Genomic DNA, 15,642 nt, shown 5'->3' with positions numbered 1-15,642 from the left:
ACAGAAATGAACTAGAGAGAAGTAATGTGAATAAGGCTAACCCTATGCCCAGTCATAAAGTAAGCAACATTTACGTCACCATGTGGTACCTTCCCTCATTCCTGTGTACTTTCCCTGTTCACTGTCGACTACCAAATTCATCCCTAATTTCTTCATTCTAGAACTAAGTTTAAATTCATTCTAGGTGTGAATGACTGTGTTATACTAAAATGAGACAAAGAAATAATCTGTATTGTTGAACTCCCAGAAGAGAAAGTAATTTTAAAGGGGGAGGAGGATTAGGGAAAGAGTGAGGAAGGTTTTCTAGAAATCCTGAACTCATAACACACACATTAAAAAAAAAAAAAATTTGTCCTTGAGTCAATTCCAACTCATAATGACCCTAAAGGACAGGGGAGAACTGCACCATAGGGGTTTCCAAGAAGCAGCTGGTGGATTCGAACTGCTGACCTTTGGTTAGCAGCCAAAGCCTTAAACCACTATGCAACCAGGGCCACATAGTATTATTACTATTCATGATCCTAAGGACACAACTCTGATAAGACTCACAGTTATCTAGTGATACTAAAGCTTCTCATCTATTTTAAAATTCCATGGTACAAATCTATGCTACCATTACTATTACTAATACTACTAATTAGAGTTGCAACTTATTGAATGTTGGACACAGTGAAGCTAAGTAAGTATGATTATTCCCATTTTATAGATAGGGAAATTGAGAGTCAGCAAGGTTAAGTGACTTCTCAAAGGCTATAGCTAAATCAGATACTACCAAATCCCTTATTCTTTCCATTATACCATGCTCACTGCCCCTTTCCTTTATGTTTCAAGGATATTATTTTGCTAGGAGGCAAATCCTGTGTGTTGTGCTCCCGCTTAGTCAAACTTGCTTTATTTCTTCATTAAGCCATTCAATTTTCCAAATATAAAATCATGCATATACACATGATGGGAACCATTTCAAAAAATGATAAATGTACTAGCTTAAAAATATCTTTTAAAACATAATTCTACAAAAAATCCTCTATTTTGGTTTTAGCTATTTCACTAGAATTTAAATTTTGCTTATAAACATTACAGAGCATCCCAATGTAACACATACGTAATACAAATTATATAGTATACAAACGATTGGAAATTATCAACAATATACCATGTATTCACATAGAAGAAGCAGCAACCACTGATTAGGGAGTAGAGAGATAAATAGGTGGATAGATAGGTAGCGAGGCAGAGAGCTAGACAGCTAGCTAGCCAGATAGCTAGATAAAAAGAGAGCGATAGAGATATATATGTATCTATGTATATCACGCCGGATTAGAATGCCAATGACTTATTGAACAAATTTGCTGCTATATATTTAATGTTGTTTCTAAAATTTTGAGGTAAATTGTGGTTCAGCTTTGAACTGGCTTACTTGAGAAATCACCCTGTTATGCTTTCCACCCAACTACTAGAAAATAACAAACCATTTTAATCTCACTTGTAAACAACAACTCTTCCCATATTCTTTTCACAATGTGAATCAAATTTCAATAACAATCGTTATTCTGATAAAGAAAAAGATAATAAAAATAATGATAAAAGAATCAAAACCAATAATTATTAAGTTATTTTGAAAATAAAATGGACTAGGTCTTTATGGTTTATATATACCATGTCCTTTAATCTTAAACTTATACATACCAGCACTCTTTTAAGAAGATATAATACTCTTTGCACTAGGCAAAGACACTTAAGAAGCCCTGGTAGCACAATGGTTAAGTACTCAGCTGCTAACAGAAAGGTTGGTGGTTCTAACTCACCCAGGGGCTCTGTGAGAGAAAGATCTGGCAATCTGCTTTCATAAAGATTACAGCCAGGAAAACCCTATGTGGCAGTTCTACTCTGTCATATGGGGTCGCTATGAGTTGGAACCGACTTGATGGCATCTAAAAACAACAGAGACACTTAGCAGACTGGCTAAGAGCTTAGGCTTTAGAATTAACTGTGTAAGCTTATATCCTGGCTCCACAACAAATTAATTAGAAAACGTATTTAACTTTTCACTACTTCAGCTTCCTTGTCTTCAAAAAAGGGGAAAACAATTACCTCTACCTCATAGGGTTCTTGTGAGGAGTAAGTAAAATAAATACATACATAATGTTTAGAACAGTGTCTGGACAATAGTAAATTCTTAAAACCGTCTGCTATGATTATACCCATTTTTATGGGAACTCATTTAAAAATGATAAAATTCACTACTTTATATTATACGTGGCATGGCTTAAATCTTAGAGAAAAAAGTAAAACACTGTCATACCTGTGTATCCAGTTTTACAAACACAGCTGAAGCTTCCTGGAAAATTCTGGCAGATAGCACCATTCTTGCAAGGACTAGGCAGGCACTCATTGATATCTCTCTCGCAGGCCCTCCCAGTGAAGCCCTCTGGACAGCTGCATGAAAATCCTCCCACTAAATTGTGACAGGTCCCACCATTGTGGCAAGGGGATGGAAGACATTCATCTATGTCTGTTTCACACCAGCTACCAATGTATCCTGGCAGACACTTGCATAAGAAAGGCTGCAGAGGTTCATTTCCCACGATGATGACTGGAAGACTCTCATGACTCTTTAATATGGGGCTCACAGCCAGCCTTCTGATACAGCTCCCTCCATTCTGACATGGGCCGTAAATGCATGCATCATGATCCACAGATTCTACCTTTACTCCACTCTGCCGGAGAAGGATTTCTTTGATGCTTTCAAAGAAGGTTGCTACACCACTGGGATTCACATACTGATTATTATTTCGCTTCACAGCTGCCAAAAGAAATGTTCTATTGTTCTCTTCATATGCACCATAGAGTTGTACAGCAGTCCCTAGGCCTGTCAGCTGTGAACTGGCAATGCGTAAGAAGTGAAGGTAGTGGTTAGTCAGGAAGTCCCTTACTGTTGGAACACTGAGACGAAGTAGGATGCTGTTATCCACCGTAGTGTTGGAAAATCCAGCAAAAAAAACTCGAATGTTGCTTGTGACTGTGCTGTGAACTCCATCATTGCTAAGGACAGTCAGATCAAAGGTGCCATCTGCGGACCTTGCCTGGGAATTCAAATCACAAGTGCCCCCTGGAATATTGAAGAGGCTTGTAACTCCTGAAGTAAAGGAACAGCGGAAGCTGTCCAACACATCCGGATCCTGTGGCTTCACGGAGCCTAAGATCCCACCAGGAAACAAGTTGCCATAATAATTGACAAATATCTCCACAGTCCGAGACTGTGAAGGATTGTCATTTTGGTCTATAACTGTGATATGCACGGTTCCTGTTGAAGACATTTGAGGAACACCAGAATCCCTAGTAACCACAGACAGATAGAAGTCTGCAATCTGTTCTCTGTCAATCTCTCTGGTTGTGCTCAGAACCCCAGCGGTATTCAGACTGAAATAATTGGTGGCAGGACCCGTGCTCAGCAAGTAATAGGTAAAGGGACCTTGATTTGGAGGGAGATCAGGATCAGTGGACTGGAGGGTCATCACCAGGGTTCCAGGGCGTTTGTTCTCCATCACTTCTCCTTCACTGATGGTCAGCATAGGCCCGTTATCATTTATATCTTCCAGCGTGACTAATAAGGAGGCACTTCCTGTAGCCGAGGGGGTCCCTGAATCAACAGCCAAAACTGTTAGATTATAGATGGGTAGGGTTTCTCGATCTAATTCTGCAGTAACAGTGATCTGTCCTGTCTGTGGATTGATGGAAAAGGCACCATTTTCATTCCCTGATCCAATAAAGTAAGAAAACCTGCTCCAGCTGGGGATGGAGTCTGAGTCAAAGGCACTGACAAAGGTCACATGAGTTCCAGTTGGGACTCCTTCACTGATCTGAACATTGTAGATGTTTAGACTGAAAACGGGTGGGTCGTTGGCGTCAAGTACTGTGACATTCACAGTGACCTCATCTATATCTGCACCCCTAATGCCACCAAAATTCTTGGCCAATACTTTCAAAGAGACCCTTTCTTCTCTTTCTCTATCAAGAGGTCCAGAAACATAAATCTGCCCAGTCTTCTTATTGATCTGGAAACCTTTCTTCCTGCTGCTACCAAAAATCAGATAGTGCACCTCCCCATCTGTGCCCAAATCACGGTCACTGGCAAACACTTCTCCAACAATAGTACCTTTAGGAGCTGCTTCTGAGATTTCAAAATAGTAAAGTTTGGAAACAAAACGAGGCACATATTCATTTGTCCCTTTTAATTGTATGTTAACAGTGGCGAAGCTGCATCTTTCTTCATCAGGGACATTGAAGGCTTTGACAGTAAGGTGGTAGCTCTGTTTGGTTTCAAAATCCAAGAAGCCTTGAGTGGTGATGATGCCTGTGTTAGGGTCAATGACAAAGAGGTCGCTGTCAGATGACTGTACAGTATACGCAATCACTGCATTGGTTCCAGAGTCAGCATCCGTTGCATTTAGGTGGATAACCATTGTCCCACTTGGAGCATTTTCCAAAACAGTGGGGAAATATTCATCAGGGACGAATACTGGAGAATTGTCATTCACATCAATCACATTTACTGTCACACTGCAGTAACCCGTTCTGGCAACCCAGCCTCCATCTGTAGCACTAATAGTCATTTCATGTTTCTGGCATAGCTCATAATCAAGAGCTTTGGCTAGTATTAACACACCCGTGGAGGAGTTGATTGCAAAAACACCTGCTTCATTTCCTGAAGAAATGTCGTACCTAATCAAGCCATTCATAGCTGCGTCTCTGTCTCTTGCAGACACAGTTCTGACAATGGCCCCAATACTGTGGCTTTCAGGGATGGTAACACTCATGTGGCTTTGAGAGAATTCAGGTGTATGGTGGTTCTCCTCAGTGACAATTATTTGAACAGTTGCTTGGGATGAAAGTGGAGGGTTTCCTTTATCCTTTGCAGTGACTGTGATCAAAAAGTTTTGATTCAAGTCAGAAATCAGGGGAGATGCTAATGATATCCATCCTGTATGATTCTCCAACTTAAATTTCCCTAAATGATTCCCATTAGAAATGAAATACTCCACCTCAGAATTCAGTCCAAAATCTTTATCATCGACTGCAGTAACTTTGATTAGCTTTGTACCAACTTTAACATTTTTGGTGACGGGAGTGAAATATTTCAGTTGCAGGAATTGAGGCGCATTGTCATTACTGTCCACTATATTGATGGTAACTGTTGTTTCACTTAGTAAGGACGGATTGCCTCGGTCTGAAGAAGTCACTATAAAACTATGCCTGTTGATATTCACGTTGCTGAAGCCACTGACATTTTGGTATTTTAAGACCTGTTTATTGAAAATCTCTCCTGTGGTGGCATTAATCCTGAAATACTCAGACTGAGATTTTATAAAGTAAAACACTTGTCCATTTGATCCCTCATCAGGATCTGTGGCAGATACCTGAGTCACTTTGGAGTCAATCTCAGTAAGTTCAGGGCAATCTAAATAATAGGAGGGTCTGCTAAATCTCGGAGCATTGTCATTGACATCTGTCACAAATATTGTGACATCTGTACTAACAGTCCACCCAGAATCATGTGCAGAAATTCGGATTCTGTAACGGTCTGTATCTTCCCTATTTAAAGGTCTACTAATGACAATATCCCCTGTGCTGGGATTAATTGTAAATGGAAGACTTGTGTCCATTATAGAATACCTGCTAATTGCATTTACACCAATGTCTTCATCAGAAGTTGTGACACGTGTAACTGTATATCCTAAGGGGGAATTTTCAGGAACATGGGCACTAAATATTTGAGAAAACCTAGGGGCATTATCATTTTCATCTAAAATATTAATGATTACTTTAACTGAGGTACTGTGAGAAGGAGAGCCTTTGTCAGAAGACTTTATGGTTAGTATATACTGAGAAACCTTTTCCCTGTCTAAAGGTCGAATGCTTCTAATTTCACCAGTAGCATGATTAATACTAAAGCTATTTTCCTTGTTTCCATTAACAATTTCATAATCTAACTGTCCATTCGGTCCACTGTCCTTGTCCATTGCTGAAACAGTAAGTATTTTCTGAGGAGAAAGGTTTTCCAATATTTCCGATACAAAAGGATCTTCCTTAAAAATTGGGGAATTGTCATTGACATCCAACACTGTTATGTCGAGTTTCTCGTAAGAGGAGAAAGGAGGGAAGCCTCCATCTCTGGCCTCTATCCATACAACATATTTTTGTATCTTTTCAAAATCCAAAGGTTGACTGATTGAGACCTGTCCTGTTAATGGATCGATTTGGAAAGTATTGCCTAGATTCCCACTTGCAATATAGTAGGACAAAGGTTCTCCTCTCGAGGAAGTTCCCATAATGGTGGTGACAACAGTGCCTAGTGGCTGGTTTTCAGGAAACATAAAAGTTTGTTCTTTGGCTCTAACTTTAGGGAAATCTGCCTTGTTTGCAAATCTAACAGTCACTGTTGTAGAATCTGTCTTTGGGAATGAGCCGCCATCTTTTACATGTACAGAAAATGTCACTTCTGAAGCTCCATGTAGTGGTCCAGCTGCCATAATAGCTCCTCTCAGTGGGTCAATGTGAAATTTTTCAGAATTTCTCCCCAAAAGAGAATAATACAGTCCAGAATTGGCTCCCATATCAGCATCTGTGACTGTAACCGCAAAGACGAAGGAACCTATAAAAGATGAAGTTTACAGTTACCATCACATGGAATCCGAATAAAATATTTGGTAGTAGGTTAATACATACAAAACACTGTATTGCTGCCTGATATAGTTGTATTTTCTCATTAGTACTGTAGATAACAGTATCTCCTATATTTTCTCTGAGATTCTCAACTCAAATCTGCTTAATCGTAATCTTTAAAGACTGGCCTGCTTTTTTCTCACAAGAACACATACAGTCTGTTGGATTTAATACTTTTCAGTATGCCTTTGAGAAATGCACAGGAAGAGAAATAGCTATCATTCAAATTATTGTTCCTAGGAGAAAAATCTGTGTATCTACAATTTCCAACGAACAAGACAGTACGCGAACTCTGCAAAGACCTATGCTTCTATCCAATGTAATTAGTCTATTATGTCTTAAAAATTCCTTAAGTTACCATATATGTAATCATGCCAACAAAAATGATATCTTTTTTTTTAAATAACTATTCTTGGTACCTTATATCCACTATTTTGTGGTATAATTCTTTTCTCTGTGAGCTATTATCATGTTTATAAATCATATATATATGTGTGATTTATACATGCGTGCAGGTGTGTGTGTACACACTGAAATCAATTAAAACAATTATTAAGTAATAAGAAATAAGAAATGAGGAAAAATGAACTAAATTTGGATTCCAAAAGTTAGTGCTTGGAATGAGTGCCAGTGTAACAGATTGTAGTAGAAATGTGCATAAAAGCTGCCATAAGGACATGTTTTCAACATATTCATTCAGAAACCCTTCCCAAACCTGCACTCCCACCCCCACAGATTAGTTTGTGGAAAAGTGAAAAGCCTTTTGTAAAACAACAACAACAACAAAAAGCCTGGTGATTCTGATTAATTCCAGTAAGTCTAATGAGAAAAAAGCACTGAAGCACGAGAACTCTCTTTAGATGTTGTTGTTGTGTGCCTTCGAGTGGATTCCAACTTATAGCCACCCTATAGGATAGAGTAGAACTGTCCCATAGGGTTTCCTAGGAGAGGCTGGTGGATTCAAACCACCAACATTTTGATTAGCAGCCTGAGCTCTTTAACCACTTTGCCACCAGGGCTCCACTATTTCTTTACATAGGGACTGCTATATTGCACTACAGCACACTAGATAAAATCAGCACCATTTCAGCTAACAGCCTTCCTTGGGTTTTATGACCTTGATATTGACATTTCCACATGAATTTACAGATTTGATAATTTCAACTGGACTCAATCAGACATCTGCAAATTATAAAGATCAAAGAAGACTGAGAGGAAGAATACTGGATACATTTATTTTTTTCTTCTAATTAAAACACGTTTTTAAGCAAACCAAAAAAAACAAAAAAAAAATCCGATTCCATTGAGTCAATTCCAACTCATAGCGACCGTATAGGACAAAGTAGAACTGCTCCATAGTGTTTCCAAGGAGTGGCTGGTAGATTTGAACTGTTGACCTTTTGGTTAGCAGCCTAAGCTCTTAACCACTGTGCCACCAGGGCTCCATTTCAAAGCAAGGAAGATTAAATTGATTATGAGCTATATCTGTACTTTTTCCATTTTGAAAAGTTATCTTAAAGTTACAAATGACAGGTTATTTGTGAAGTTCTTAAGAGGGTATGCCATTTCTTGCATATAAGCAAATGAAACCAATCAACTGAATTTAAAAGAGGTACAGAGAGATAAATACCTATTGTCAATATGAAAGTGGCTTATAAATGATTTCATAAATCTACTAACAGAAAAAAAAAACTTAATCTAGCAAAACGGGAATAAACAAAAGTATTAGAATAGTTCATTCATTAAACATTTCAGAAAACCTATGAATCATGAGGTAAATGACGTCCATGAAGTAAAATATTGATTTTATATGTACAATTATTTTAGAATTATTTTTATCTGCCAGACAATGTTTCAGGTGATGGGAGATGGCATGAAAAGAAGAGATAATGCATCTCCTCTCAGGGAAATTACACACAACTTATACCTCAAGGCAGAACCCTCCTATACTATGAAGCGGTATCTATTTCAATCCTTCAGCAATATTCAAGTAACGTTTAGAAAGACTAATAGGAAAGATTTTCTAATTATCAAATCCTAAATAAATCTGGTATGAAAGAAAGAACTGATTTGCAAGTTTCAATGTTCCTTCAATTTAATTGACAAAACAAGCTGAATTTTAAAGAAATTTACAAACTTATCCTCTATCAGAGATATATACGTAAAAAGAACATAAATGTATTCATAGAAAATGCCCACTATATAATTTGCCTGTGTTCGTGCAGCATCAGAGTTGGTTTGATTACCTGGAGGAGTGGGAGATGGGATGTGTGTGACATAGGGGTGATGTTGAAATCGTGGTGGGTTGTCATTGACATCGGTCACAGTGACGAGAACACTGGCAGAACTGGAAAGAGGTTCCGGGGATCCCGCGTCACTGGAGACCACTACTAAGGTATAATTCTCTTTCATTTCCCTGTCTAGCAATGCACTGGTGATGATCTGTCCTGTGGATGGGTTGATGGTGAACTGCGAATTTCCTCCAATTATCCTATAGCTAAAGAAGAGAGGAGAGATCGACATATTTCTTCTAGTTTTAATATCATAAACATCTACTTATTGTAATTTAAAAATAGAGGAAAAAATAGTAAAGAAAAAAAAATTACGACTAAGATCACAAGACATTTAAAGAATATGGCCAGAAGATAAATATTTCTAATATAATGTAAATATCGACACATTGAAAATCTTTATCTGACACGTCCAATGACCTCAAGCTGGTCCCTTCAAGATTTGGGGGCCTTTCAAATCATGAAAGGCCCCTAAATAAATCCAAAAGAATATTTTATTTTAAATAAACTAGCCTGAAACATAAATCAGAGCATTTCTCTAATGTCATGGTTAGTGGCTAGGATCACAAATGAACATCTGTTAAATGTACCTGAATTATTTTTCTTCTGTACACCATAATATACTAGAGGAGATCACTTAGAGATTTTATTCTCTAAAGACAAAACACTATATTTGACATATATTAACCATCCAGAATAACTGAAGAACTGATTATTTATACAAAGACATTCTTAGTTACCAATTCTTTCATTTGTCATTCCTCATATGGGTATGTTGCTTTCTTGTTGTCAGGAAAGGTATGACATCTCCATGGATATTCTGATATTAACCAGACTGGTCAACAGACAGGAGTTTCCACTGCGAATAGCTTCTTTCTTCTTCGTGAAGAATAAATTTTATCACTAGCTGTATATATTCCTAATGCTATGACTGAGGTGAGGTCCCAGAGATCTGCTAGGAATTAAGTAGCTAAGCTTGAAGGTTCAGAAAATGGCTGTGGTCCATACATTTTAAAAGTTAGAAGGTAACAGGTATATACATTTTTTTAAAAGTTTTCTCCTTTAAACAAGATACCCTTGTTGAATTAACTACATGTTTCTGTAGTTTGGTTTGTTTCCATAAAAACATAGCAACTGCATTTGCTAATAGAAACAACAGAAAAAAACCCTACATTGCAGCCAATGGAGTTGACACTCCTTCAATGCTCACAGTTTGAAACAAACATCTCAGCATTTTTATCTTATTTCAGTACAATAGTGAAGTGTTGGGGAGCTGACATTTAAAAAGAATAGCACTCCTGTAAAACACGGAAAATAAGAAAAGAACAGAGTGGATTTGGTTGAGAAAAGATTACAATATTGATAAAATACTTGGTATGGCTCAGATTTTTAAGATTTTTGGCACACCCACATGCTAATTTCAGGAGTGAATGAGAATAACACTGATTATGTTTCCTGGACTAGAAGTGACTCTTGTATAATTACCACCTTCAACAGTAGAAGAGATCTATTGCTTCATCAAAATAGGAATATTCAAAGTCTATAAATACATTTTTAAAGGTTCAAAATTTAGGACTCATGAGATAATCTGATTGACTTCTCGCCATTCTGAGAAAATCTATAGGAACCTGGATTATGAGAATTGTGTCATTTTATTTTAGGGGCTCTTGTTGCTATCAGGGGATGTAGGAATTACCCAATAACTAATAGGAGAATACAAGTAATTCATACCACGATAAACTTTCTGATGGCTTTATGACAGGAAAGGGTGGGATTCGATCAAATACTTGTTCACTTTAACATTCAAAAATAAAAATAAAATAAGAATGGGTGTTTTGTACCTGACAAGACCATAGTGTATTAGGAAGAGCAATGGGTTAAAAGGCTAAAAATGTTAGTTCTAGTCCAGGTTCAGATAAATAATCCACAAAGGATACGCAGGCTTCAAATTCTTATGTTTTGATCCTATTCTACTGCACTTGCTATGGCCCATATTATTATCTGTTGAAAAGTAGTGTACTATATTTACTATTTTTTAAAAATAAAGAATAATTTGTCATATTTATTAATGTGTGATTAACTATTTTCTAGACTTTACTAGATTTCTAATGTGTATCAAAAGTGCATTTCAGATATGAGATATCCTGTAATACTTGTTTCATGCAAATTTATATTTGTAAGATAAAAAAAAAAGAGAGAAGTAGAAGAAACACCAGAGGTTCTATAAATGGATAAACTGTCAAGATAATACACCTGTATTTTCACCGCCTCTTTTATGTGAGGCTCAGTTCAATCATCCCCTGCAAGATTTCACCTGCTTCCCTGGCAGTGTTAATTTCTTTTAATGTTCTTAAGGCTGTTAGATTGTCTCTTGTGTTATTTTCTTAGCATCTAAACATCTATGCCACTCTCTCAATGTTGGCAGCATCTTACTGAATTCTTGGTATGTTTCAGGGGGTGGTGGTTCAGGGTCCACAAACTCCACAAGGAACTTCCCATAGGCTCTTATTTAAACCTCCAAATCATCTTAACAGTTTGATTTTATTTTATTTAAAATAAACCATGATTTTTATAGATAAGGAATCTGAATCTAAAAGAGACACACTCACAAAAAAAAAAAAAAATTCAGTCTATAAAAGACACAGCTAGAGTTTGAACTTCTGTATTTGTGACTTCATCAGGTACCTTTTCCATTATATAACAGTATAAAGAAGGTAAAACTCAGCCCGAGAGAATGCAGTGAAGACCAGAAATGTTATACCTAGTGGCTAAGGCCAAAATAGACCCTTTAGCAAGATATGTCTACACAGAATTGATTTACATTGATTTAGTTCAATGTTAATCAATAAATGTTAATTTGCGTATTGATTTTAGAATACAAAATTATTGTTTCAAATTATTAGCATAAACAGAGATGTCTTTATCTGAAATCTGAATCGATCATTGCTGCATTTGTAAAGCTAACGTATCTCCATTTGATTTTTCTAGCCTTTTTTTGCCTTTCCATGAGATCTACTAGGATGATGAGGCACTGTGCTGTATTTGGTTGGAATGCAATAATTTAGTAATAGTTAAGAGAACGAGCTTTGGAACACAGTTCACATGCAGGTGGATACTGACCTCGCTAATTTAAAAAAAAAATAAAAACGGCTGCTGTTGAGTCAATTCCAACTAATGGTGATCCCATACGTGCAGAATAGAACTTCATAGGGTTTTCAAGGCTGTGACCTTTCAGAAACATTGCCAGGCCTTGAGTGCATTTGAACCTCCACTGTTCGGTTACTAGTCAAGCTTTTAACTGTTTTACTCAGGGACTTCACTAATTCGTAGTACTTAAATTCAGAAAATCTCTTAACCTGTCTCAGCCTTATTTTCTTCATATATAAAATGGTGATCATATATGTACTTCTTTCATTTGGTAGTTTTGAACATCAAATATTTGTATGAAAAGCACTTGGCATTGTAATTGGTATATGGTAAACACTCAGTCTATATTCACACATATAATATTATACATGTATAATATATTTTATAAGCTATCTACATATGTAGTTAGTTAAATGGATAGATAAACTAATGTTATAAGCCATCTATATATGTAGATACTTAGATGGATAGATGGACAAATGTTATAATCCATCTATATACATATATATTTAGATGGATAGATGGCAAACGGACAAGAGACATAGATGAGTAGCTAAAAAAATTCAGTCCTCAAATCCTCGACTCTAAAAGGAAAAAAGAGAAATTAAAAGTAAATAAAAACAAAGGCAGTATGTTTAAGTGTTATTAGACTGTTAAGAAGCATAGCTAAGGTATTCAAAACAGAAAGAGATCACTTTTGACGAGAATGAACAAAATAAAGTTTTCTTGGAGAGGACTGAATTTAAGTTTTAAAGGGGCTGCTCTTCTTACATGGAGCCCTGCTGGCACAGTGGTAAACAGCACTTAGGTGCTAACCGAAACTTGAGCGGTTTGAACCCACTAACTGCTCCGTGGCAGAAAGATGCGGCAGTCTGCTTCCATAAAGCTTTACAGCTTTGGAAACCCTATGGAGCAATTCTACTTTCTCCTATAGGGTAACCATGAGTTGGAACTGACTCAGCAGCAATGGGTTTTTGGTTTATCCTTCTTATAGGGGCCCTGGTAGTACAATGGTTAAGCACTGGCTTGCTAATCCAAAGGTTGGCAGTTGGAATCCAACCAGGGGCTTTGTGAGCAAAAGATCCGGCAATCTTCTCCTAAGAAGAGTACAGCCTAGGAAACCCAAGGGGCAGTACTACTCTGTCACATGGGGTCACCAGGAGCTGAAATTGACTTAATGGCACCTATCAATAACAACAATAACCTTTCTTACAACAGTGTTGAAAAAAGAGAAAAAGGTCTTCCAGGCCAGGGATTGGCAAACATTTTCCGTAAAGGTCCAAATAGTACATATTTTCAACATTGTGGGCAAACAGTCTCCTTTGCAATACTTAGCTTGATATTGTAGTGCAAAAGCATCTGTAGACCATATGAACATGATTGGGCAAGACTGTGTTCCAATAACACTTTATTTACAAAAACAAGCCATGGGTCAGATGTGGCTGGCAGGGCATAGTTTTCCACCCCCTGGTCTAGGCTATAGAACAACATGAGCAGGGCCATAAGGTTTCAGAAAGCAAAGGTCTTTTCCTCTTACCTACATGCTTCTCCCATTATGACTTGTTTTGATGTGAAAAACTGGGGCATATCTCTAAAGCATACCTCCCTGTGGGGCCTGGAGTCACCCTGCAGGGCTATAAATCTTTTCTTTAAATATGAAGATTTATAGTTCTTGCTGGAAAAGACAGGTTGCAACATGCATATGCACCATCAAGCATCCAGACACAGTACATGTCCTAGAAAATAAGACTAGCCAGGATAAACATAAATAGGGGTTCATGACTTTTTAATCACGTACTCGACAAGCAAATACAACAGCCCATGTGCACACAGGCACCAAACATCTTCATATTGATTTATATATATTTTCCATAAGGGGCGCCCAAATTACTGAACAGGCCAACTCCCTCTGAAGCACATGGATGGCAAAATCGTAACAGCAATGAACAAATGAGACTGAAATTCTGGCTATATGTTGGGAATTTGTAAAGAAGAAGCTTGGAAAGATGCTGGGCCATTTATGGAATGACTGGAATATGGGGACTAGGCATCATGCTATAGGCAAACTGAAAGTTGTAAGATTTTGAGGGAGAGTGTATCAAGGTTAAAGCCAAGCCCTTGGATGCCCAAGTTGGTTCAGATTACTTTCATTCACTGATGCAGGCTTTGCTTACTACAAATTTCTTCCTACAACACTGAGAGAGGAATGATCATAACACGTAAATCTGGTCATGTCATTGCCTGGCTTTAAACAATTCAGCTGTTTCTTCCATTAACTGCAGAAAGAAATTTTGAAATATTTTCCTTGGTACACAAGGCCCATTTCAAACCCACACCAACCATATTGAATGGAGTTACTTCTCTAATGCCATGCTTTTGCATAGCTCTTTGCCTTTGCACATGCTATTTTCTTTGTCTAGCATGTCTTTCCCTCCTTTATTTGACCATAAATTGCTTTTTTTAATTCTAAAAGTCATCAATTACTTGAAAATTCTACTGATCTCTTTAGGTAGCATTGACTATACTGTTCTATCCATTCTGTGCTGAAACAGTACTTGTAAAAGGTACTTTAACTGCAAGATTACAAAACTACATCTGATATTAAATTTCTCCTTATGGGACTTAGAGTGCCTAAATCCTCATAACTTAACAAAGTACCTGGGACATATTAAGTGCTCCATAATTATACAGTACAGTGCAGTATATAGGCTGGAGAGGTTAGAAACCAGATCAGGAAATCAAGTTAATTCTTATTATAATAGTTCAGGCATGATGTTTTTATGGACTGAACTAGAGGTTTGACAACAAGAATACAGAGGAAGGGATGGGTGTCAGAGGCACTAGAAAAGAAGAAATACTGATTGAACACAGGGCAAGAGGATGACCCTGAGTTGCCAAGCATGGATGGAGAAAGCAAGGAGACATCATTAAAAGCAAGCAGAAAATCATGAGGTGAGACAGGAAAGGTTAGGCGTTTCTGATACATTGTGCTTAAGATGTCGACAGAACTTCCAGGTACAGCTGTTCAGCAGAGTTAAAAATATGGGTGGAAAGCTCTAAAATTGAGTCAGGATTGAAAGTACAGATTTGAACCTTTTCTACACAGAATTGACGGTTGAGGCCATGGAATGGAATATCTCTCAATCTCTCTCTCACACACACACAACACGCACACACACATACAAGACGAAGAAGAAGAAAGTACTGAGAAAAAATACCGTGGGACGTGTCCAGATTACTTTGTGGGAGGAGAAAGAGGAGATATAGAAGGGAAATTAGAAGTTGTGGTCATAGACAAAGGGTGAGAAATAAGTAACAGTAACTCAGACATTGAAGAGGAAAGAAAAAAAAAAATTGCCAAAAGGAGAGAATGACCTATAGTGAAAATGTTATAAAAGATGAGACTAAGGATTTAGAAAAGGCCACTGGACTTGACAAATTTCAGTAGACTCTTCTGATAGGGCCTTTTTTTTTTTTTTTT

At 37.4% G+C, this 15,642-nt stretch overlaps 1 protein-coding gene across 3 annotated transcripts in view; it reads right to left on the bottom strand.

The window, feature by feature from the left end:
* The window catches only part of FAT4 (FAT atypical cadherin 4), a 190,476-nt gene that overhangs the window by 33,266 nt on the left and 141,568 nt on the right, over positions 1-15,642 (bottom strand). For 2 of the 3 annotated variants that reach the window (XM_012558542.1, XM_012558543.1), the window contains exons 8-9: positions 8,970-9,220; positions 2,303-6,652 (exon numbers count right to left, since the gene is read on the bottom strand). In XM_012558542.1, the coding sequence (XP_012413996.1) occupies positions 2,303-6,652; positions 8,970-9,220 (4,601 nt within the window). The remainder of the gene's footprint in view (positions 1-2,302; positions 6,653-8,969; positions 9,221-15,642) is intronic. The other variant, XM_004386861.1, reaches the window with a different exon arrangement.

This window comes from Trichechus manatus, unplaced genomic scaffold (assembly GCF_000243295.1).
Source record: "Trichechus manatus latirostris isolate Lorelei unplaced genomic scaffold, TriManLat1.0 scaffold00174, whole genome shotgun sequence".
In the NCBI taxonomy this organism is placed as follows: Eukaryota; Metazoa; Chordata; class Mammalia; order Sirenia; family Trichechidae; genus Trichechus; species Trichechus manatus.
This window is presented reverse-complemented; position numbering and strand designations above follow the sequence as displayed.